Consider the following 24,920-nt stretch of genomic DNA (forward strand, 5'->3'; position numbering starts at 1 on the left):
CAGATCCTCAGACCCTCAGCATAAATATAGCTGTGGACAAGATCACTGACRCCTATTGTTCTTGCAAGGCTGGGTAAGTCAGGCATTCATGGTTTTGAGGGTGATTTCTGTTGGTAAATGTTCGTATGTGCCTAGGCCTGATACACGGTACTCGGAGGCTAACACGATTAGCATGGCTAACACGATTACAGTTTAGTAAAAAGGCTTTTCAGGTAAAATAAAATCTTTAATGTATGTCAGATACGGTACACATTGCATATTGATAGGTTCAGCTAACGTAAGACTGTTTAACAGACAGGCTTCAAGGTGTAGAAGTTGTGTCGGTACTGCCATTATGCTGCACTTGGCTAAAAGGTTTTTATAATGGATGTGTTTTTTATTGACTTTCTTTTTTTCATTCACTAAACACAAAGAAAGCAAAGCAGTAATACTTACACCAGCAGACACTCCTTTGTTCTTATTGATCCTACGACGGTTGAGCTGCAAATGTGGTCGTGCACAAGCTTTGATCCAAGCAAGGCTTTCCGTTTCAGATTTTGGAAATCTGTGAATTTTAGTTCCACAAATACGATCARGATACCTGACATCGCCTGTGCAGATACCCCACTGACAGTGGAGAACCATTCTTTTTCCGAGTCCTGACACAAAAACTTTCTGCCGGTCTGCTAGTCCACAATGTACATTAGCATGTATTTACTACTGTAGCTTGTGTTTGTGAGACGGTCAAGCGCGTGGTAGCTGCTCTGTGACGTAAAATGGGCATTAGCCAATGAAAAGCGGCCCCTGTGGTAAGGTCCATATTTGAATCAAGCATATCAAGGTAATGACCAGGCTAGCTGAGAGCGTCTCAAGGTTCTTTTTAATTCAGCTAGCCATTCCTCTGTTTGCGTTATGCTTGTATGGATGAACACGAATGAGTAACTATCTGCATCAAGTAAAATCCACACGTGAATGTGATAAAGATTTATGGGATTCATTGAAAATACTAATTTTAGGTCTCACAATTGTCTCCAATTTGTAACAAGTAATCATTTTTGCTCTTTGTGTTTAATCCAGAATGGTCTCAGAGGTTTAGCTAGTGGAGAAGAAAATTTGAATGGTATACATCTTGGTGTTTTATTAATAAAATGATGAGGTTTTTAAATTTTACATGAACGTAGTAAAGAAAATATATAATTTAGCCTTACAATTTGTTAGACTTTGGCCATTAGGTTTAATCTGGACAATTAAGCAATTTAAGGATAGATGCTAAAATTTAGAATTTAAAAACCTTTATATGAGAAGCAAGAAAAGGACTACAGTGTCCAGTTTTACCAGGAAGTTCCACTAATTAGCTGGCTAAAATATGCATGTTACACCTGATTTTAGGTAACTAATTAGCTAAAATCAGTATACTGTTGAACCACAAAAAAAGCCCCACTATTTTCTGCAACAGTCACTTGAAAACTACATAATTTAATGGGTGTTTAAGTCAGCAACAGTAGGAACAATTGTTGCTTTTCTATATGTAGTTAAACCGATTAGTTCACGTTATACATTCATGTAACACATTTTTGTGTAAAAAAAGACAACATGGGAATGCAGTATTTATGCTCAGTTATGGTATTGTGAGAGTCTCATGCCGGCCCGAATCAAGACCACCTGCTTTTCCTCACACAGCGCGAGTACAAACGAGAGATCAATCATGTGGACAGAGAGAAAAACAAAAAAGAGGAAGGCACAGAAGGTAAGTAAAATTCATAATTTTTAGTCAACAGTGAATAGCTAGAACACAGCAGAGGAGTATGTGAGGCGCATCTATAGAAAATGAGGAGGGACATAATACACAAAGACAAACTTTAAAATATACAGAAGACAACAAACCAAACATCATAATGTCTTCCAAGTACTTTATCTCCATATGATTGTTCATAAAGCTTTCACAATGCAAAATTATGCAAAACTTGTACACAAACTGCGACACTAAGGTCACTTAAGTTCTTTGCTTTTCTTAGAGATTTAACATAATTCACAACAAAATAAGGTTTCATAAATAAACATTTAACCACACAGGTTGAAACCGTACTTCTTAGGTTAACAACTCCTTAAAAACGCTTTTCTCAAACACATACAGGTAAACATCAAGTAAAACCATAGAAATACAGTACTGCCAGTGAGAGTCTAGGTTTCCATCGAAATCTTCATCTATTACATATACACAAAGAATATATACAAAGAATAGAAAAATAAATCATACACCCAGATATTTATATTCTACTTATTTAAGTTTCATAAAAACGATACTTTTCAGCAAACACCAGAAGATGTAATGACAAAGTTTAAATGTTTTAGCACCTCCCCAGTACACAAACTGGCAATGCTTTAAGACCGTTTTATGTATGAAGAGCACGGCTGGTGTGTGTTACAGATCTCTGTCTCTTGACTGGCCGTCTTCTCGCTCAGGATCCCGAAGATGATGGATTTTGATGAGAGCCGATTTGGGGAGGTTGCTGAAAGAGAATCAACAGCTTTAACTGGGTGCCAAACATTACTGTGGCAGCATTGATGTCACACCAGTAAAGCTTGATGGTGTAAACAAGAGAAAGTTTGCAGGCAAAAGAACAGTTTAAACTACCTTGCTGCTGTAAACAAATCATTATTTCCTCTCCGGATATGTAAATGGCACAGTTCAAGTAGCCAATCATTATTTAACTTTTACATCTGATTTACAATGACAGAAAAAAAAGGAGATCTCAAAGTGAAAATCCACCCCCAGGGTATGACTTTTCATATCTCCTACATCTGTGCTTTTTAAAATCTCACTCATTAGAATACCATTTAAATGAATGGTGGACGGCTTCAAATGTTTCTACAACTTAGTGATAGTTGAAACCGTAATACTTCCAGACAGAAACACCATATAAAGTTCAGAGGGTTGACGAGGCTTTAGGCTATTCCCAAATTATGCGGGTTTGCAATATCTTTTGCTGTTTTCAAACAATGACTGTTGAAAAATTGGGATTTTGGGGTTCTGACACAAACCTAAACTGGTCACACGCCCCCACTCTCACTGAGCCGCTCTAATGGGAGATAAAATACATTTAACAAGATTTACAGTAAGTTTTTCTTCGCTAGCTCTCTAGGCTTGTTTTAGAGCAACTGGAAGTTAATTTCTATGGATCTCAAAAACAAATTATTCAGCAACTGGTTGTGCTGGTTTCACCAACTCAAATTTAAGCTTTTTTAAGACCACGATGACTGGAATTTAAGATCTGCATTTCAAAAGAAATGTATAAGCTCCATCCAGCCAATTTCCAATAAATTGACGCAATAGACTCAAACCAGCTAGCTAACATACCCTTGCTAGCTAGCTAGCTAACATACCCTTGCTAGCTAGCTAGCAAGGGTATGTTAGCAGCGAGTCACAGAAAGAAATGAACATGTCTGAGTGTGACTCAAACGTTTGCCTGACAGAAAAAAATGCATAGAATATACGCAATTAAACAGTCTTGCCAAGACAAAATTTAAGACTTGTGATTAACATATTTAAGGCCAACTTACTTTTTAAAAAGTTATTTTAAGACATTCTCAGGCCTTAATTTTAGATACATGAATTTAAGACGTATTAAGGACGCATGGACACCCTGGTATATGTGAAATAAGGCGTCACCTGGTGTTCAGGGGAGTAATGAAGATGAACTGCCGAAGGTGCTGCCGCTCTGAAAGCTCCAGGAGGAGGTCCAGACAGATCCTCCTGTTGTGCATGTCCTGCAGAAAACAGCTTTCACATCAGCCAAGTGTTCATGCTTTTTTCCCCCCCTTTCTTTCCAAAGACATACACACGTGTCGGTGTTCTTCAAATGCTTTTTATGCGCTCACCATGTAGACGTCGAACTCGTCGAGACATCTGAACGGTGATTCTGTGATCTCCCAAAGGGAGAGCATGAAGCAAACGGTGGAGAAGGAGCGCTCCCCACCAGACAGAGACCTCATGTCGCTCGCACCATCTTTGTCCCTGCCTGGAGGCTTTACCTATGGAGCAAAACACAATTGGCTATTACTCAAATTGTACTTACTCTTTTTTTTAAAAAAGATTTCAGAGACCTAAAGGTAACAGACTCCTTGTCTTGGAAGAGTGAATTATTCTTGAACATCATAATGAAAGCAGGCGTCTTTATTTTGTATAACTTGGTTTTTGTGTAACTGTGCACTTCAATTTAAATACGGCTCAGACAAAATCACAAAGTCTCACAAAGCTTTTACTGCAAATATCTTCGTAAGACAAAACTAACATACAAATAACTTTTCAGCAAGAAGTAGGAGTTTGTCTAAGGTCAATAATTCTTTAATATTGATGAAAAAGTATTAGTTCCACAGGCAAATTATTTCACTTATGACATGGGAAAAATGTCTTGTTATAAGTGAAATAATCTGCCTGTGGAACTAAAACTGTTTTGGATCACTGCACGTGCAAAACCAAGCCAAAGCAGCTCTACATACGATGAGTAGCACAGATAAAAGACGTACCGAAATTGAAAGCGTCTCGTTGTTGTGATCAAAGATCATGGCGCCGCAACAGTTCATCTTGATTAAGAAGTTATTGAAGTACAGCTTACACCTCACTGAGAGGGACCTTAGGCAGGACAGGAAAGGAGGAAATTGTTGTTCTGTCATATAAAAGCCCAGTAGAATACAGTGGTGTGACGCAGTGTTTGTCTGATTTCCTGTGGTTTTACATGTTTGTCATACAGAACATTAAACCAATTTAAATATTAGTCACGTAAACACAAGATGGGGTTTTCAAATCAATCAAAAAAAAACATTGGCCCCTCAGTTAAAACATAACTGTGGTTTATTACACCTCAGGTCACTGTTTCTAGCCACAACCAGACCAGATTACTGCCAGACCTGTTCTCAGACACCACTTCAACTGAAGTTAAAAATAATTTTAAAATTCTGTTTTCCCTTTAAGATTTTTAGGAAAACATTCTGCGGACTGACTAGACCAAAAGTTGAACTCTTCAGAGGATGCTTGCTCCGTCACACCTGGTGTGAAAACAACACAGCATCACACCAGCAGTAAAACACGGTGGTGGTCGTGTGATGGGTCTGTTTTGGTGCTCAGGACCCGGAGGACATGCTGAGATAAATGGAGCCGTGAATTCTGCATCCTGAAGAAGAACGTCCGGCCGTCTGTCTGTGACTGCAAGCTGAGACAAACTTGGGTTCTGCAGCAGGACAATGATCCAAAGCACACCAGCAAGTCCACCTCTGAACGACTGAAGAATGAAGTCAAAGTCCTGACTTCATTCTTCACTTGATAGCAGTTGTTGCTGCTATGAATGACCCAACCAGTTATTAGGTTGAGGGGCGATCACTTTTTTCCACACAAGGCTAGGTATGTTTGGATGTCTTTTCTCCCTTAATATTAAACACCTTTACATGAAAAGTGTTTTCTGTGTTTACTTGTGTTGGCTTCGACTCCTATGTAAATTGGTTTGATGTTCTGAAACACTTTAAAACAGGAAGTCGTGAAGGGGGCAAACACTTTTTCACACCACAGTAAGATGGCATATATAAGTGTAAGATAACAGATCTGAAATGGTGGTGGCTGCTTCTCTACCTGCGCATTATTTTGTATCTGTTCTGCCTGTCTGACATGATGTTGTTGAGCCGGTCGATGAACTTGCGCAGATCCCTCACTTGGTTGGTTTTCTCTTTGTAGAGCGAGAGGGCCTCGGCGTACTCCCTAACGAGGTCAGAGGGAAGAAGTTGGCATGGCGTAAATATTTCTGACTTAAACTACATGAAACCAGGGCACAAGATGAGTTAGGAATAGCCGAGAGGCAGATCTGATTAAGGTACAAAGGAGGCTCAGCAGAGGTTCGGCCGATCCAATGAGACTGCTGCTTCTATTAATTCTCCCTCTTAGTTTGGCTTTTTTATTTTTTTTCTTCCTCTTGTGCATCCCAGTTTGACTGTCTTTGTTTTTTTTGTCAATGTGTGCATTACAGCTGCTTCCTTTTCCTCTTTTTTTTTCCTCCTTACGCTGGTGATCTCTTTCTGGGGCTTCTCTCGTTTCTCTCTTTCCTACTGCATGTGACTGAGAAATGGGTCAGAGCCTAAAATCCTGAACAAAGTCCTACTTCCTAAAATGCAACTGGAGGAGAGAGGCAGGAGGCAAATGAAGACCTGGTGGGGAAGCTATGAGTTGGTATCGCTACCATTATGTACAAATACACTGAAATAAAAGAGGTAATGGTTCTGAACATAGCTATCAATTACTAAAAGAAACCTGTTGCTTCCTGTCATCCTTTATTACATCTTCTGATTTCCTGTCTTGGTCTGACCTATTTCAAATAACCCAGCTGTGCATATGTTTGTTTTTGTTCAGCTTGGACCTTATGCAATAACACTTCTGTGGATTCTTTACAGAAACATGGCAAATCTGAAGACACAAACATCCAAACGTATGAAAACGTCTGTACTCAGCACATCTGTCTGCGTCTAGTTTGCCATCGATGTGGCAGCAGAGAGACGTTTTCCCGATTGATCCGTGTTGGCAATCTCTCACCTGATCACCAGCTCCTGCTCGCCGTGGTTTCCCTCGTAGACCTTGAGCTTCTTCTTGAGCCGCGTGATTTCTGTGTCGATGTTCTTGGTGGTGGAAGTGACGTGCTGCCGCTCGGGGCTAATCTGCGTGGCTTTCTTCACGTTTTCCTGTCAACACGTCAATCATGTCTGGTCAGAGTCGGGTCTTTACAGGCGAATAAGCCAGCTGTTAGGGCTTGGACGATTAATCGGGTATTGAAATAATCGATTTAGTAATCGATTAATTGTTAACTGGAGTATACAGACTCGAGAAAGGCACAACATATTCCGAGCAGTCATTGAGCCAGAACTGCACAAAATACATTTTGCATTTAAGATCAGAACATAAATATGTTTTAGCCAAAACTCGTCAAGCTGTAGCTTCACCCGAATCAAATTCACCGAAGGAACGTTATGTTATCGACAACAAAATGATTTTTTATTTAACAAAGGAATTTAATTATTTGCAAATTTTAGAATATGTCTAATTTTTTTATTCAGCAGGATTTTTGATGGAAAAATCTGTAGAATGTGTAATTTTTGTTTTTTATCCGATTGTCAGAGTAATCGATTACTAAAATAATCCTTAGTTGCAGCTCTACCATCTGTCCCTAATTGATGAAATGCAGAAACTAGGTTTACTTGAAACAGATTGGAAAAGTAAAAAAGAAAAAACAAAACAAGCAGAGTTCCCTTTACCTGCAAGTCTTGCTCTTTGCCTGAAAGTACGCTTTTCAATGCTTGGATGTTGCCCTCGTGCCCTTTCAGTTTCTTCTCTAATAGTTTAAGGTTACGTTCATGTTTTACAAACTCCGTCTCCAGTTTCAGCTGCTCGTCCTGGATGGCAAGAACAAAACAAATGATCTTTCTCACCTTCAGGAGATCCTCGTGTTTAAATACTGGATGATAAAAGTAGCAGCAGAGAACAGAGTAATGCATTACGATCACTGTGGGGGTGAAAATGTCAAAAATGTTCAGCAATTTTCTTTTTTTTTCACCTTCAGTGGCTCCATTTCCTCTAGCAGCTGATCGATTTGATCTCTGACGGAGGAGTACTTGGAGTCCGCCTCTTGTGATGTTTTCTGCTGCTCGTCAAGTTCTGCCTTTGCCTCCTGAACGGCTTGTTTTTCCGTCTCAATTTTCTGTTGGTTCTCCTGGGCAACTTCCTCCTGCGCATTGAGATTTCAGGCGTTAATCTGGCACAGCTCATCAACGTTGTGTCTGAATCTGACAGTGATAAAGCCGAGGGTCACCAAGGAGGAGATGTCATCACTTTGCTCCTCATTAGCGGTCTCCAGCTCACTTAATGCTGCCTTGACCTGGTTCTCAGAGGCCTGTGGTGCAGCCAAAACAGACAAATGATAAGAAAGAAAATAAAAAAGGGTTTGAAGAGCGGGTAGGTAATGACACGGCAAAATTAGATTTAAGAGGTGATGTTGCCTCACGCTGACCTGAGTCTTCTTCAGAGTCTTGACGGTGTTGTTCAGGCTGCTCTCCATGTTGACTATGTCTTCGCTGACGGAGTTCACCTGAAGCTGAAACCTGGACAGCTGAGCTTCGAGATTCTCCAGTTCTGACTCCAGCACACTGCGACACACAGAGGTTTTCTCTCGGTCAGCGAATCCGAACAGTTCAGACTGGACTCAAAACGTGTTCATTTCAACATCTCTAGAGCCAGACTTAATTTGGGATCAGTGTCCGGTCAGAGGCGATGGTGAAGAACCTGGAGTTTGACCTTTCCTTCATGCCATCCATTGAAATGGTTGGGGTTTTTCCACCAATGCAGTTCAGAGTGTGTTCCTGTTCTGAATGCGTCTATGAACTGATGTTGCGTATTTCCACAGAAAACAAAAAGGTTCCGCATCATAAACTCTGATTTTTCTGTGCAAACCCCAACTATGGGCCGAAAGCAATAATAATGAAGCACAGCACATGCAGCGGTCTGTTAACCTGTCACAATGAGCAATACATCAATTAATTGCACGATAGATATAATTTCCAATTGGACAACAGTCGTTAAAGAGATGCTTCCCTTTAATGTCGTAAAGAAAAGCTGGCATGTTGAGAAACGCCGCAAACATTTGACAACAAGTACGATCTTTGCACTGCCTGTCACTTCTGCCTGTTTTTCCTGTCTGAGCTTAACAGTTATTGTTTTTTTGAAATGCAATTTGGCTACAGAGACTTCATAATACATTTTAACTATTGTTGTTTCGTTTGTTTATTTGGGACATTTGAAATGTTTTCCAGTGTTGAATATTCTTCAGTTGTTTTGAACTAGAATTTGTGGCGATGGATCGGCGTCAGTTCTGATGATCTTCGTGTGAAGATGCACAGCAGAAAAAAAGCTCTGGAGTCTTTGTGATGGTCTGCAGTCAAACTGGGGCTCATTTTACCTTCTGAGCAATCCCAGGTAATTTCAGATCAGTTTACAGTTCCTTTGACTGACGATTTTAAACGAGGATTATGGCAACACGATAGCTGTAAAAGCTACTTAAGGGTTTGTGCTTTCATAAAGGGCAGCTGCGATATCCAATTGTGTAAAAACCTTTTACAGCAGTTTGATTGATTATTTTATTTTACTCCTTTTTTTATGCTGCTGGAACCATTTTGGGATAACCACTTGCACTAAGGGAAGCCAGAAACAGAGCAGAAAATGAAAGTGTGTAGAAATCCACCCTGGTGCTGATACTTTTTGGACAAACATTTAAATCCCTTTTTAATATTTATTGAAGGGAAGCAGACTTTCATAGACTCATAGATAGCATAACACTCTCATCGCAGCCTTTATTAAGAGATTTTAACAGGTAAATTTAATGTTTTTCACTGTGTAAGTTATAAAATACAGATTAAAGCGATCACCACTGCTGATTTTAGGTTTGAATATTATTGTTCTTACAAGTTACATCTCACATGCTTTAAATATTAATGACCTGTTGATTATTGCAAACTACCACTGTGTTAAGACCAGTTTTAATTAACATTTTGAGCTTAACCGCTATGACACGTCATAAATTACGTCTTCTTCAAGTGTAACTGATTAAAAAATCCATTCTGCAAACATATTTCCACAAAGTTTGTAAGTGGAAGCAGACGGCTTTTGAACTACAAAAAGGTTGCTTTGTAAACAAAGCAACCTCAGTTTAATCGTATATAAGTCTGGTTTAATCATGCTGAATCTCACTGCTGTGTCGGGTGGGGATCTGTGTCCCGAGATTGCAGCAGCTTTCCAGCAGCAGGAGGAGGAGTCGCTCTGACCCAGGGAACGTAATCTACATAAACGACCCAGTTCTCTGACCTCACAATGAAAACACACACAAAAGCAGCCCAGGTGAAGAAACGGTTCCTGGATATTGAGCTCCCAACAAAAAAGGATAACAAAAAATGCTGTGTCACGGTGAAGGCCTGTGAAACAACTATACGTCCGGCAAGACCATTTAAAATATCTATGTGTAATGGCCTCCTGATTGTTGGTTACATTCTGCTCATGTTAATTACACTACAAATCCCATCATACACCACATCAGAGTGAGTCTGATCCAAACTTCCTGCACTTTCTGGGTCGCCAAGAATCGACAAACCAAACCCGTCCTGCTGTCTTCCTAACTGCATCTTTAGCTGGTAAGCTGAAAACGTTAAGTTACATCCGACGGGCTCTGCGTCGTTACGTAGCAACCAAAGCAAAACCCAGCCACATGACGCAGTAACCCAAGCGGAGCTCCAACCCATTTAGTCAGCTGGTTTTACCGCTGTATGCAGTGTACAACTTCAACTGGAAAAGACAAGTTTTGTTGTTGACCTACCATCCAGAAACCCCTTGCTACATTCTTGTTGGTTGTGCAGGAGACTCCACTTCTGCTTTTCAAAGATGTATGGTTGTATAATTTCACATCTGTTTGTAACCATTTTCATGTGCGAGTGTAAACATCGAGTTTGAGGGCGTGGCCAGCAGCAGCTTATTTAAATGAAAAGTGAAAGGAGGCCCAAAAACAGCTCATTCTGAAGTGATTTCAAAATAGGCTGAACTGAGCTGACTAAAATCTCATGATCTAAGATTGATTTTGTGGGAAAATGTAATGTATAACCTATCCTAACCTGTTCCAGGAAGCATAATAGGTCACCTTTAAATTTTATTACTGTTCTCTGTTTCCATTTCCTGTGGAGTAGCAACACAAAGTTGTAGTTTTGTAGTTTTATTCATTAACATTAATCCTGTTCAGCCCATAAAACAGAGCCGGTTTCATGTCAAGATCCTTTCTGTGACCCATTTTGACCTCCAAGGCCAACTGTACATTTTACACGTATTCTAGCATGAATAAACCCCAAAGTACTCACTGTATTTCCGTCTCAATATCTCCACTGAGGTATTTAGCCATGCTGAACTCAGAGGTGTAGTAGCGGTTCGGGAACACCTGATCTCCCTCAGCTGTGAAGGCTTCACGGCAGTTCTTTGGAGGCCGGCCTTTCTGCATGATCCTCCTGGCCTTGTCTTTTTCCTGTAGCCACACATTGATGCACTTAGTGAACCAGAAGGTGCAAAAACCCCAGAAACTAACATTTACATCAGTCCAGACAGGGACCAACTTTGATTATGAGAATGGTTTCTATCCCCCTCATGTCAATCAGACAATTGACGATGACAGGAGTCGCCGATGTGATCGTGTCCAGCACGGTTGGATAATCTGGATGACATGCTTTTCTGGAAAGTGGTCAAAGAAACAAAAAAAGAGAAGAAAAAATTTAATTCAATAGTTCTCATGAAATGCAAGTGGAGTAGAAACAGCAGCAGATTCTTACCGCCCATGAACGTTGTAGAGTTTATCAGTGAAGGGACTAACGATGATCTGCGGTCTGTTGCCCTTCGGATAGAAGCGAGACATGAGCCGCTGAAGGACTAACTCATCTTTGTAGTTGTCGCAGCAGAACGCCTTCATGAAGCTCCGCAAGCAGCACTCCACCGCCACGGCCAGGGTGGGATCCTTCAAACTGATGCAAGCCCCTGAGATCAAACGATAAATGTTACACGACACATCAACAGAGCAGTCTGTAGCTGTGGAGTGGAAGGGAAAAAGTAAGTCCTTTTCAATATTTACTATAAATAAAAAATACTGGGGTTCTCATTTGCAAACAGCCCCTTTCACTGAATGGCCCAGTCAAAGTCCAGATCTAGATAAGAGTTAAGAATCTGTGGCAAGACTTGAACATTTCTGCTCACGGTCTCCCTCCGTCCAGTCATACTGAGCTCGGATTATTTAGCAAATAAGAAGGCTCAAAATTAGCAATAGTTTCAAGGAGAAGTGATTCTACAAGGTTTGACTCAAAGCTGCTAAATATAAATGCACTCCACACTTTTCAGATTTTTCTGTATACACATTTAAAACATGAATCACTTTCTTCTACATCACAATTATGCACTACTTTGTGTTAGCCTTTCACGTCAAATCCCAATTCAAAAACACTCTGAAACATTTCAGGGCTACAACAACTTTTGCAAACTTTGAAACTATATCATACGTTCACAATCAGCATGAACGCACTGATAGTCACCAGCTATCTAAACTCGGCATCAGAACAGGAAAAGCCGTCAAAACAAATTCGTACTAGTTGATTAGTTGCCTGCTTACTGATTATGTTGCCATGCTTACTTTACAGGCAAGAGCATCACTTCATCAAAATACAACATAAGCAGAAATATTAGATTAAGATGTAACTTTTTTTAATCACCATGTAGTAAAACACCTTGAAGAGCAAACGGATTTATTAAGATTTAAAATAGCACATTTTGTGAAGTGGAAGTTAAACGCTAGATAACTTTCGATATATTTTAAAAATAACAAATGTAATAAACCTTTCAAAGTCGCCTTTCCAATAAATCAACAGCGTCCAAGAATATGCAATGTCTGAACTATTCAAATCAGTGATTTGGTTATTGACTACAACAGAAATATTAATATATTAGTATTGATACTGGCCCAAAATGCTCATATTGTTGTGTCTCTAATCATAATTCAATATGCTTTGATCTGCGACAGTGAGCCTCTTTCTTTCTTTTCTTTTGCAATTCTTTCGTTCTTTCAGTTTTTATATATATTTTTTATATTAATCCAGACGACAAATATGAAACCAGAACAACGTGAAAACGGTTAGTTACCTATTGGCCCGACGGGTTTCTTGATGAAGCTTCCTGCAGCGAACGCATCACTAATGGCAGCGATCAGATCAGGAACATCGTCTCCAAATCGCTTGAGCTTGTTGGATCGACTGGCCAGCAGCTGGTTTTTCCTCTTCTGCTTGCACTCGTAAGCAAACTGCACACTCTTTGCTTCAACTCTGGTATAAAAGAAGGGTTTTTATTTACTATTTTCAAAGGGATGAATCCTGCCTAGCCACAAATAAAAAAAAAATGATGAGACGCAGGAAGTATTTCTCGTACCTTAGCTTGTCCCGTTCTTCTTTTCCTTTCAGGAGTGCCTGATGTTTCTTCTTGATGTCTTCGTTGAGCTGCGAACCCGTCCTCACAAGCTCCGCCAGCTGCTCCTGCAGCTCACCCAACGTCGCCTGCTGCCTGGAGCGTCTGGTTTCGCCGCTGTTGTTCAGTCTCTCGCTGACGGCAGAGGAAACATTTCAAGTTGCTGTTTGGTCTTCTAGAAAACTAAGCCAATAAATACACTGCAAAAACACAACATTCTCACAAAGTGACTTTTTGGTCTGGTTTCTAATGCAAATGTTAGGGCATTTGAAATGCGGCAAAACTGACTTGCAAGTAACTTTTTAGCAAGAAATATGAGATTTTTTTTTTTTATTAAATCATTTCTTAATATTGATGAAGTGTTAGCTGTAAGTGAAATAATCTGTCAGTGCAAAAAAACATTTTTCCCGTTTTATAAGCTAAAATGTCTTGTTCCAGATTATTTCACTTATAACAAGCACTTTTTCATCAACATTAAGGAATTAGTGACTTAAAACAACCTCCAACATCTTGCAGAAAAGTTACTTCTAAGTTAGTTTTATCTTGCTTCAAGTGTGCAAAGATATTTGCACTAGAAACTGAACCAAAAATACTTGGTAAGATTTAGTGTTTTTGCAGTGTAAGATGTCTGAACACCTCCACACCTCGCTTTAGCCTTGTTAATTTTCTCCTGGAGAAGATTCTGCTCGCGTTCTGTTTGCTTAAGTTTGTTCAAAGCCCGGAAATAAACAAGCTGCAAAAGAAAGAAAAAAAAAAGACGTAATAAATAAATAAAAAAACATATGCAGTCTATTTAACAGAATCATTTAGAAAGCTGTAAAGAATACCTCCTGCTCCTTGTGAGCTTTGTTGACAATCTTTGCTTGCTGTTTAAAGTTGAGATTATCCTCTCTGAGGGACTTCTGCTCCTCTCTCAGGCTGTCAGCTCTCTTTTTAATCACCTGCAGCCTTTTCTCCATTTGTGCGAGCTTTGACTGCAAGAAAGATTTTTTTAAAAAAAGCAAAAGCTGACAAGGTACATTTATAAACAGACTTGGGCAATCCAAATTAAGGGGAATAACTTGTTTCACACCTGACAGAGATGCAGGTTATCTTCGTGTTTCTTGTCTTTCTCTTCTTTCTGAATTTCCTCCTTCAGCTGCTGAATTAACTGCTCCTTGTCCCTGACCTAAAGGTGATAAAATGTTTATCGTGTTTAGGTGCAACAGCTTGTTAAACACTAGCTATCCAAGTAAAAACGACAGGCGATGACATCCTGTTTTATCTAGTTTAAGGTAGTTTCTTTTTTTCTTTCAACAAAAACTTATAGTCAGAAAAATAAACAAAAATTAGTCCTAGTCAAGATTCTTCTTTCATTCTTTACAGGATAGAAAGGTTTATTAGATAATTTACTTTTTAGACACAAAAAAAGTTCTTGGAGACACAAAGTTTTAAAGCAGAACAGGAATGCCATAACTAGATATGATATGGCATCTGGAAGTACAAAGCATGGCTATCTGTTGTTTTTTCTTTAAGAAAAGAAAAATAAATCTCAAGTGGATGTTTTGCCAATTAACAAAACACAGAAAGTGGGTGGCGTGAGTTCTACAATTGTTTCCAAACATCTTTACGCAGGAAAAGAGGCGGACCTTTCCTCTTTATAAAGGTGGAAGGGGCAGACTTTTTCTAAAAAAAAACCCAAAAACAACGGTCTCTCTGTTCTCAAAATACATCAAGACACATCAAAATGTATCAAGGCTATGAATCCTCTAATCTCTTAACTTCAAGGTGAGGAAAAAAAAAGATTGAGGAACTGGTTAGCTCTTCTGCTCGTCGTGGCTACAAAGGGTAGCTCTAGCACTGAATCAGCAGCTACATTATAGAGGCCGTTACAGGCGTTGTTTGTGAGCATAAAGTTTTTCAACTAAGAAAATGTGTTACAGAGCGGTGTTTTCTTTAAGTAAAGCCACTGCAACCTTCATGGAGAAAGTTATTAAATTAAATCAATAACCGCTCGCTCCAATTGTTTCTCCTGCATATTTACCTACGATCAAGAACTACAGAAGCAAGTCATTGTTTTCTTAATCTCCGAGCCAAGCCAGCGTTTGTCTGCAGCTGTCATACATGTGTTTGTACGACAGTATTTACTTTAGCTTCCCTTGTTTTTACCACAAATAAAGAACTGGGTTGAAGAGACTTAAGAGTTTAGTCTCTTCAACATCATGGACGGTGTCCATGAGTGCAACACAGCCTGATTTTGTGTAGCATACAGAGACTTTCAGCTGCTTCCATTCACTGCTGCAGTTTCATGCAAGATGCTTTGCTCTTGCTTTCTTTTAAACTGTTTTTACACACTCTCGACTTCGGATGAATATAAGCGATTATAACCAAGAGTCCCAAACGCAACCAAAAGGAGACATTGTCTGCTGAGCACATCGGCGACAGACAGCATCTTACCAAACACCACGCCATTTGTTTCTTCAGGCTCTCCAAGTTCTCCTTCAAATCACTGAAAGATGACAAGCTTTCATATCGCTCTTTCTTCTGCAGGAACTCCTGCTTTAAGTCCTTGAGACACTAAACACAAAACAAAGATGTACACATTTTCCTTTTTTTTAAAAAATAAATGTGTCACAGACATGCTAAAGTATCAGCAGCAATTTAGTCTCTTAGATGCCTCTTAAAACAGAGCTTAGAAAGTTTATATAAATTAGGCTTCAAAAATAAGAGACTGGAGAAGAAAGGGGGAAATAAATGAATAGCTATTTTTATTGTACTCATATAGAAATCTATGACATTACTAAGTAGTGCTTCTTTTAACAAGTGTGTATTTTACTTTACAGGTAGAAGCTGATAAACAAACAAAAAGTGAACAGAGAAAAGAGAAACCATGAATATAAAAGATTACGGTACGTTATAATCTATTAAACGTCTTGATTTAATAGATTATAAAATCTATTTTATAATCTGATTATATGATTTGGTCATATAATCAGTCTATAAATTGATTATATGACCAAAGTCTATTTCCAGTCTATAATGGAAATAGACTGGAATAACTGAATTGAAATGAAACTAATTTGAACCAAACAATATTCCATGGGTATTTGGATATAAGCTGAACTTGTTTGTTCTATAGAGTGTATAATCACACCATAAATTTAGCTGAATTAAGTTAAATGTATGTATTAAACCACCTTAAACTACAAGGTTTAAATGTTTTATTATATTTTTGAACTTCATAATTCAGGGACATGAAGTCATTGATAAATATGTGGATTGGAAATCAGAACATCCATCAAACATCTGGCAGATTTATCAACTCCAGAGTAAAAGAGCTTTAGGCGATAAACGCAGGTCTGTACCTCCTCTTGCCTCTCAACCTGTTGCCGTGTGATGGTTTCAGTGTGCTTGATGTGGATGTAGTCTCTCTTCATCTGCTCAAGTAAAGTTGCTTTCATGAAGAACTAGGAACAATAAAACAACACAACTTCAGCTTGAAAGACAAAGCTAGCCCAGTGGAAACTGGAATCAGTGATCTCATAGCGAATGTGGCGTGGGACCTTGTATTTGTCCGACTCGTTTTTCGAATGCAGGAACTGTTTGCTCATTTCTTGGCTGAGAATGGATACTGGATTATCCAGCTGAAACACACACACACACACACACACACACACACACACACACACACACACACACACACACACACACACACACNACACACACACACACACACACACACACACACACACACACACACACACACACACACACACACACACACGCACACACACACAAAAAACAACAACAAACGCTCCGTTTCAGAACCAAAACCACCGATTTTCCTTAATATTCCTTTAAATTCAAGGAAACAGAATTGTTACCTGGATGTTAAAATGGTCCAGAACTGCTACCAATTCTTCTTTCTTGTTTGAGACAAGTTGACCTAAATATGAAAGAACAAATAATAACCCCTTTAACATAATTCAAATTAATTAGAATTAGTTTATATTAGATACAGTAATCTAACTGAAGGAAATTGTTGCAAAGATATTCAGAACAGAACAGATTTATGTTTTACCTACACACAGTACAGTGTGTATAATGACATCTATAGTTGAAGGAATGAGTCAATTGAATATCCAGTCCAATTTATTTACATATACACCAACTCAACAGTAATATTCAGATTACATTCAGTCTATAAATTGATTATATGACCAAAGTCATTCCTGTTGATTGTTTCAAATCGTTGATTTTGCAGGAGGCATCACAATATTAGAATATCAGGCAGGTCTGGATGGGTCTGTGAAGCAAAAGAATTACCGTACTTTCCGGACTATTGGTGCGGCTTATATCTGAATATAAGCCGCACCAATAACTTAAAAAATTTGTAAATATATAGGTCGCAGTTGCCTCTGCAGATATCCTTATCAAAAGCCATCCATTAAATGTGCCTTCTAACACGTAGACGAGACTTTTGATAACAAAAGACAGACTGAGGAAGTGTGTGATGAAGTGATTCTGGTGCTGAGTGATTTTAATGCACAAGAGAAACATGAAGATAACCATCAATGACGTTTCCTGGTAAGCTACTGTATTTTAAAAAAAAAATTTTTAAAGCAACCGTGTCCAGAAAAATTTATTTTTTCTGAACAAAGCACAAATAATATACGCATGTGTATATTATATGTCTATAATTAATTAAAAGCTTAAAGTAAAAAATCTGTATAGCACCATTATGTGTAAATATCTCCTGTGACAACACAATATCAATGTCAATTTTGTCTCAAGATAAAATTCGCCCTTGAGCTTGTGCTGTCTTTTTCATCACGCTGCAGTCCAGCATTTCAAAATCCATTGGTAAAAATCCATATATTAGCTGCATCATTGTTTAAGATGCAGCAATCACAATGTGTAAAAAAAAAAAAAAAGTGACTTTCGTCTGGAAATTACGGCATGTTAATCCAAGCACGTTATTTTAACATGAAGAACACAACTGGTACTTGTTGGAAGCTCTTTGTGTTGATAAAACCAAAACTCAGAGGATTAAATACATTTAATAACAATGTAAAAACTATCTATGGATGTGAAAAATCATCACCTGATTTGCTTTTGAGTTTGTATCCCCGAGATCCATCGCTGGAGATGCGTTGTTCAACGGTGATGTAGTCACCATACAGATCCTTTTTGTAGGCATCTGCTCCTCTGTTTCTCAGCTTTACAATAACATCTGCAGTACTAAGCAGACGAAGAGACCCCATCCCCACCATGACCTTCTGGATGTAAAGAAAACTACAGCAGCCAATAAGAACCATCATCAACTTACCTTTCTCCAGTTTTCACGAAATCCTTCAGCGACACTCCCCTGTTTGTCATGGTGGCCTTCCCACCGAGGCCAACAATCAAGCCGGTCAGAATGGCACTTTTTCCACCTGGTAATGAAAACACCACCAACAGAGAAAGGGCTGATACATCAGTGCATGTAAAGCATGTCAAACATATGCACAGAACTGCAGGTTGAACTAGAACGCAGTATGCAAAGTGAATGTTAGGCACTGAGTGTGATCATTAATTACAGCAAAGTAAAGCTTTCACCTCTAAGAAACTGTTTTTTAAATGGATATAATTTATAACCAACTGCAGTGTAACTAATATGACTTTCTGCACAAAGAAATACTATTATATAGTAATTCAATTATGCAGTACAGAAGGAGTCTTTGTTGTACCATTTAGCTGTGTTGCTTTTTTATTGCTAAATGAACATGTTGTTCTTCAAACATGGACCTTCCTGAGACTAAAATACACCTAAATGTGTAAAACACACCAGTTATAATTAGCAACATATCAAAGAGCGCTAAGCATGCACTTACTCCCATTGTTGCCCACAATAAAATTGACATGGGGCCCAAACTGGACTGGTCCAAAAGAATGGTGGCACATGAAATTTTTTAAAGTGATGCTCTCAATGAGTCCAATGTCCCCCTGCAGCCAGAAGAAAAGACAAAATAGTCAACAGATAATGAGCAGTAAAGGCACAAAACACTTGAGTTTTTTTAATTTTTTTTTTATATCCTACCGAAGGGGCATGAGTGAAGATGTGTGAAGATAATCCCTGGTGATTTGTGTCCGTTGCATTTTCAGCACCTGCAGCTGTCACTCGCCTGTTCTTCAAAGTCGATGCATCAGTAATCACACTGGCTTTTCGCTTACTCATTTTGAAAGAGTCACTGAAAATGCAACCAAGCACATCAGGTTCAATTTAAGAGCATACACATTTTCACCGATTTATACGTGGATTAATGCAAAGCTGTTAAAAAAAATAATGCCCAGTTTTGAATGTCAATATGTAGTGTGCTTACATTACGCTCGGGAGTTTAATATGTGTAACTGGAACTTTCTCTGAGGAAATGTGAAGAAGCTTATTGCAACAGGAAAACTAAGAAAAATGTAGCTAGGAAAGGAAAGAGGTGACAGCAACGTTTCAACTAAACTGTATAGAAATGTTCAGCTCTGCTGCAAGTTAATATGCAAGAAGACGAAGCTACTACAAACTTTCGGCTATAATTAGTAACACAAGCCAGTCTTCCAAACTGAATCTGTGAGAAAAGCTAAAACGAGCGGTCTGTTATGAAGCAGGAAGCCGTGGCTTCTTAAAGATTCACTCAAATGATGAATACTGCACATGTGCCTTGAAAACAGTGATTAACTAAGTCAGTGTTATTCAGAGCAGATGAAGCTGTTTTTCCACCACACTCGAAATCTGTCCAAGCAAAAAAAAAAAACAGTCAGCATAGCAGCCGTAAAGCGAAACAAAACACAATCACGGGAGGGAAGGCTTTTACCTCGTTTCAGCCTGTCCTCGATTCCTAAACAAACAGTAGAAACACACTTACCATCATTCAGTAGCCTGCAGCCGTCCACAATAACATGGGGCCACGGAGGGCTGTTTCCCACTTCCTGCACCGACTGAGCGAAGGAAACTACAGCAACACGGAACTCAGGGCTCGTCCCCTGATTGGCTGACGGTATACCTGCGTGAGCGCGCGCGCGTCTGAAAACAAATAGTTTCTTTGTTTGTTTTTTTTTAATTAAGTGTTGCTATACAAACCTGTGAGCCATGGACATTTTAGAAACTTAGGATGCTATCAAAGTATGTAAAAAGTGACTTCTAAAGCAGCCTGGTGATGACGTACTATCAAGCTGTCAAACGAAGCCTTTAAAAAAACCACGTGAGCACAACGCAAGTCCAACGAGAGGAGCAGGATGAAACGATCAGTCAACAACAATGGACGTGGTAAGGCAAAAGTGGCCAAACATTTTGCTACGAGGGCTAAAATGGTCAAGTAGAAAAGTAGCATTGAAGCCCACAAGTACCAGTTTTTTGTTAATTAAAAATGTGAAGGTAAAATTATTTTAAATGTGTTTAAATTTGAATAAGCTATGAATGCAATATATGAATGAAATTAGCAAAGCTGTCCGATTGCTGAAAAACTAGTTTCTCTATCAAATCAATCATATCAAATCAATATAAAAATTACTTGGGGGGGAAAAAAAGTTTGTCTAATTTTTGTCCAGAAAAACAATCGTGTAATGCTAGAACTGGACATGCATCACTCTGTCTTTAGAAAAGCTTGATGGATGGGTGTGTGTCTTAAGTTTGCGTTTGACTAAAAGTTGATCATTGTTTGTGGTCCAATTTGCATTTATTGAAGTGGAAGCAAAAACATGATTAAATAAAAGGAAATGCTTTTTTTTTGTTTCTAAAAGTTTCAATTTTAAGAAGTTTTTAATATGTCTGTTTAATACAGTGCTTCTGAATTCCGGTCGTCAGCCCCCCTTGCCCTGCATGTTTTAGGTGTTTCCCTTCTACCACACACCTGGATTGAATCTGTGGATGATTAACAGGCTTCTGCAGTACTTGATGGTCATGCAATCATTTGGATCAGCTGTTCTGGAATAGAGGCACATCTAAAACATGCAGAGCAGTGGAGCCTGAGGACTGGAATTGAGAAGCACTGGTTTAATATGTCCTATTAAAAATATTAGCTATACTATAATTGCAATTAAAATGTTTCCAAACATGTTACTCTTTCTAAACTACCTCATCCTAAAGAAATGTTTGACTTTTTACTATTTAAAAGCCTGTGTGCTTACATAGCCTCCCCGTCTTTAAGGAGACAAAATACAGACAATTTGGGTTAAGCAATGGCTCAACAACTGAATTTTCAATGGGACATATTTCTGTCAAAGTTTTGCATAGATTGGTTATTTCAGGCTAATTTAAGGAACTAAAATGAAAATATGAAATTTCAGAAAATGTCATGGGAATTTGTTTAAAACATGAGGAAATTTGAACCATAGCCAATCTAGATTTAAAAAATACAAAACGACTGACATCACTTCAGGTGTTTTTGTTATCTGACAGTTTTAATCAGAAATCAGTTGTGGAAAAACGTAACTTTTCTTTTAGTTCAAATTTAGTTTGTTTTAAAATGAAATATGATACATTTATATATGAGCAGTGTTTTTTGAGTTTACAATGTAGTCTTTTTAAAATTATAGCTAAAGACAGAAAAAAATATTTTTCACACCGAGACAGTCTACCTTATGCACTGTTAAATGTAATCAAATTTGACTGATATTACTATTTGCTGGCATTGCTACATGCTCTAATGTATATGTTTTTGTATCAACAGAATTCAATACATCATCAAAGCCTGTAGATCCAGCAATCTTGCGACTGAATGCACTAACTTTTCAGTATTGCCCATTTAACCTGCAAAAACCCATCAGTCCCAAATGGGCTGTTGCTGCAAGAAGAGACTTCCAGAACTTTATGAACTTGGAGTCCGTGTCTGGTGCTGGACTAAAATATGTTAGGAAGGCTGTAACATCTGAAGCTGACCTGGAACTGAATGTGGTAGATGTTGATTCTGGATCCGAGAGTCTGCCTAAGCACCTGGCTCAGTCTTGTGATCTTTCTGAAACTGGGAATCAAAGTCCCCCAGAAGTCCCAGTGGATGAGTATCAGTACTCCACACACAATATTAAAGTGGGTGGAGAAGAGAAGATTCTGGTGACATTTTCTGAATCGGTCCATCATTTCTACTGCCAATTGGACAGAAATTTGCACATGTTGGAAAAACTCTGGAAAAGTGTTGCACTGCTACCTCACAAGCATCAAAGCTCAGATTGCCCACTTGGACCTAATAGCATTTGCTTAGCCAAGTATACTGATGATCAGTGGTACAGAGGTCTAATAGTAGAAAGATCCCCAAATCTCAAGGTGCACTTTGTTGACTATGGGGACACCCTTGCTGTTCTTGAGACTGATATTTGCCCCTTGCCTCCTGGAGCAAGTATCGCCAGGTCTGTTCCTGTTCAGGCTGTTCCACTCGGACTGTTCAATGTTCCTCCAGATTCATCACTAAAAATCAACGAGTGGTTTACCAACCATGCTGTGGGGAACAATTTCACCATTTCAGTAGCAGCAAAAGGGAAGAAGGGGAAGCTGCTGGTTGAACTATTTGATGGATCACTAAATGTAAATGCCTTGGTCAGGGAGAGGATGACAAAAATGAGAAATCACAGCAGTCATCTTTGGGCGTCTAACACTGACGACGAATTCTCCGTCTCAAAAAAGACTACTCTGCCAAATGAGGCTCATTCCCCACCTGAACTCACCAGATCATCAATGTTAAAGAACAACAATGGCCCAGAAATGCAGGAAAACAAGACAAGATGTCCCACATATGCCTCATCATCAAAGGTGGAGCAAGTGAAGGATTTGGACATCATTCTTGAGAACAATAAAAGCAGGATGGAGACTTTAAATCATAGTCTCTACAGCAACTTGGAAATGACTCGGTTTTCATCCCACAATTACCCAAAGCAAAATGCAGAGGGTTACATGTACAACTGGCCAAATATTTCCCAAAACATGTCTGTGGATGCATATGCTTCTTGTATTTCAGGCCCACATTACTTCTGGTGTCAATACACCAACACAGAAGACCTTGACAAAGTGTCATGTCTTGCTAATGAGGTTGCAAAGGCACAAGACGTAATTTCACCTGAGCATCTTAAACCTGGTGTTCCCTGCCTTGCTCTACTTTCAGAAGACAACAAATGGCACAGAGCTCAAGTAACTGAGAACTCGGACAATACAGTCCATGTCTTGTTTGTTGATTATGGCAACGAATGTGATGTCGAGAAAAAAGATGTAAGATTGCTGTCTCAAAACCTGCTAGAAATGGCTCCTCAGGCATTTCTGTGTCGTTTGGATGGTTTCATGGAGTCCAGTGGCTTTTGGGATAATGAAGTCTACGATGGCTTCTACAATCTCATAGTTGACAAACCACTTAAAGTGACAATTGTGGCCGTAGGAAGTTGTTCAGAGAATGGTGTTCCTCAACACACAGTAACCACAGAATGTGACAAGATTGTGGTTAACAAGGTCATTCAGAAATACTGGAAGTCATTTTCTGGAGAACAATCTATTGTGGCAAAAGATTGTCAAGCCAGCAACAGCAAGGATAATCTTGGGCCCTCCAAAGAAATAACAAGTACTTCCACATACAAGCAGCCAGAAGTGTTCAAAACTAAAACCGAAATGGTGTATGCGTCCTGCATTGCAGAGCCAAAATTCTTCTGGTGTCAGTTTGCCAACACGGAGGATTTATGTGAAGTGTCCCAGCTAGCCCAGGAAGCTGGTAAGGCGCAGCAGGACGTGACATTCCTTCAGAGTCTTGGACCAGGGAGCCATTGTCTTGCTTTGTTTCCTGATGACAAGCTGTGGTGCAGAGCGATGGTAGTCCAGAAAGACAACAGAATGGTACATGTCCTGTTTGTTGACTATGGAAATGAGTCAGACATCGACATCCAAGACACAAGACCTTTGCCTCAGAATCTTCTGGAGAAGGTACCCCAGGCCTTTCTTTGTCGTTTGATTGGATTTGATGAATCTAAAGGCTCCTGGGATGACCAAGCTTATGACTTCTTCTATAAGCTTTTGATTGATAAACCCCTTAAACTGACTGTGTTCAGTGCAGAGAGCCATTCAGAGATGCCATTTCCTCAGTATGCAGTGGAAGTTGAATGCGAGTTGGACTCCATAAATGCATCACTGCAACAATACTGGAAACCATTTACAGAAGAATGTGCTGTGACAGAGAACCTTCAGACAATCAGCTGCTCATAAGGCAGTCCAACTCAAACATTCCTCCACGTTCTGTCTTAGTGGAATAAAGCACATCCAGAAGTATGATGGTTTTGTTAATCTTTTGATGACCCTAGTTTCCTTAAGTGCCAGTGTGTCTGCCCAGAAGATCTGAAATAGTTGTGACTTGCAGTCACATCCTCATCCAATAACAGACTTGTATATGCCTCTGAGGGTTTGTCATCACTATTTCTTATTGTCTATTAAAACTTCTACAAAACCAAATAAAGAAGTTCATGAGCAAATGAATTGAAAAGCCTGATTGCATTTTTTTTTTCTGTTAGACAGACCTCAGATTTGATTCTGTAATTGGTCTTAATGGATTTATTTGCTTTCTGTAGAAAATTATTGGAACCTAAAAGATATGGTTCTGACAATTTGAAAGGTAAAACACGTTTAGTTTTTTTAATTAAGCAAAGTGGTCTACAGAATGAAAATGTTGCTGTGTGTTAATTGTGAATGTGCTTGGATTTTAAACCATTCCATTTTATCTCTGCCTGGATGTTGAGGATCATTCCACTGGAAAGTGAACCTTCACCCCAGTCTCAAGTCTCTTGCAGTCTCAAACAGGCTTCCTTCAAGCATTGCCCTGCATTTAGCTCCATTCATCTTCTCTTCCTATTAGCCTGTCCCGGCTAACAGTTTTGGTGTTGGGATGGTGAGTTTAGGATTATGTGCAGT

General features: G+C 39.1%; 2 protein-coding genes across 2 annotated transcripts; one reads left to right on the forward strand and one right to left on the reverse strand.

Annotated features, from left to right (window-relative positions):
- Nucleotides 1-1,435: 1,435 nt before the first annotated feature.
- smc6 (structural maintenance of chromosomes 6) lies at nucleotides 1,436-20,010 on the reverse strand. The gene is made up of 27 exons (XM_008399044.2): nucleotides 19,915-20,010; nucleotides 19,098-19,248; nucleotides 18,892-19,003; nucleotides 18,348-18,453; nucleotides 18,123-18,259; nucleotides 16,903-16,964; nucleotides 16,582-16,662; nucleotides 16,384-16,485; nucleotides 15,476-15,595; nucleotides 14,112-14,207; nucleotides 13,867-14,013; nucleotides 13,684-13,772; nucleotides 13,004-13,174; nucleotides 12,722-12,900; nucleotides 11,368-11,569; nucleotides 11,155-11,269; nucleotides 10,906-11,066; nucleotides 8,022-8,157; nucleotides 7,824-7,904; nucleotides 7,569-7,739; nucleotides 7,270-7,407; nucleotides 6,554-6,699; nucleotides 5,603-5,728; nucleotides 4,507-4,612; nucleotides 3,859-4,011; nucleotides 3,650-3,747; nucleotides 1,436-2,489 (listed from the first exon to the last, which is right to left on the reverse strand). Exons 2-27 carry the CDS (start codon nucleotides 19,233-19,235, stop codon nucleotides 2,402-2,404), a joined length of 3,261 nt encoding a protein of 1,086 aa, XP_008397266.1. The 5' UTR covers nucleotides 19,236-19,248; nucleotides 19,915-20,010; the 3' UTR covers nucleotides 1,436-2,401.
- A 144-nt stretch (nucleotides 20,011-20,154) lies between these two features.
- Nucleotides 20,155-24,488, forward strand: tdrd6b (tudor domain containing 6b). The gene is made up of 2 exons (XM_008399045.2): nucleotides 20,155-20,315; nucleotides 21,718-24,488. The coding sequence occupies exons 1-2, from the start codon at nucleotides 20,285-20,287 to the stop codon at nucleotides 24,219-24,221; spliced, it is 2,535 nt and encodes an 844-aa protein (XP_008397267.1). The 5' UTR covers nucleotides 20,155-20,284; the 3' UTR covers nucleotides 24,222-24,488.
- Nucleotides 24,489-24,920: the final 432 nt, after the last annotated feature.

This window comes from Poecilia reticulata, linkage group LG22 (genome assembly GCF_000633615.1).
Source record: "Poecilia reticulata strain Guanapo linkage group LG22, Guppy_female_1.0+MT, whole genome shotgun sequence".
NCBI lineage: Eukaryota > Metazoa > Chordata > Actinopteri > Cyprinodontiformes > Poeciliidae > Poecilia > Poecilia reticulata.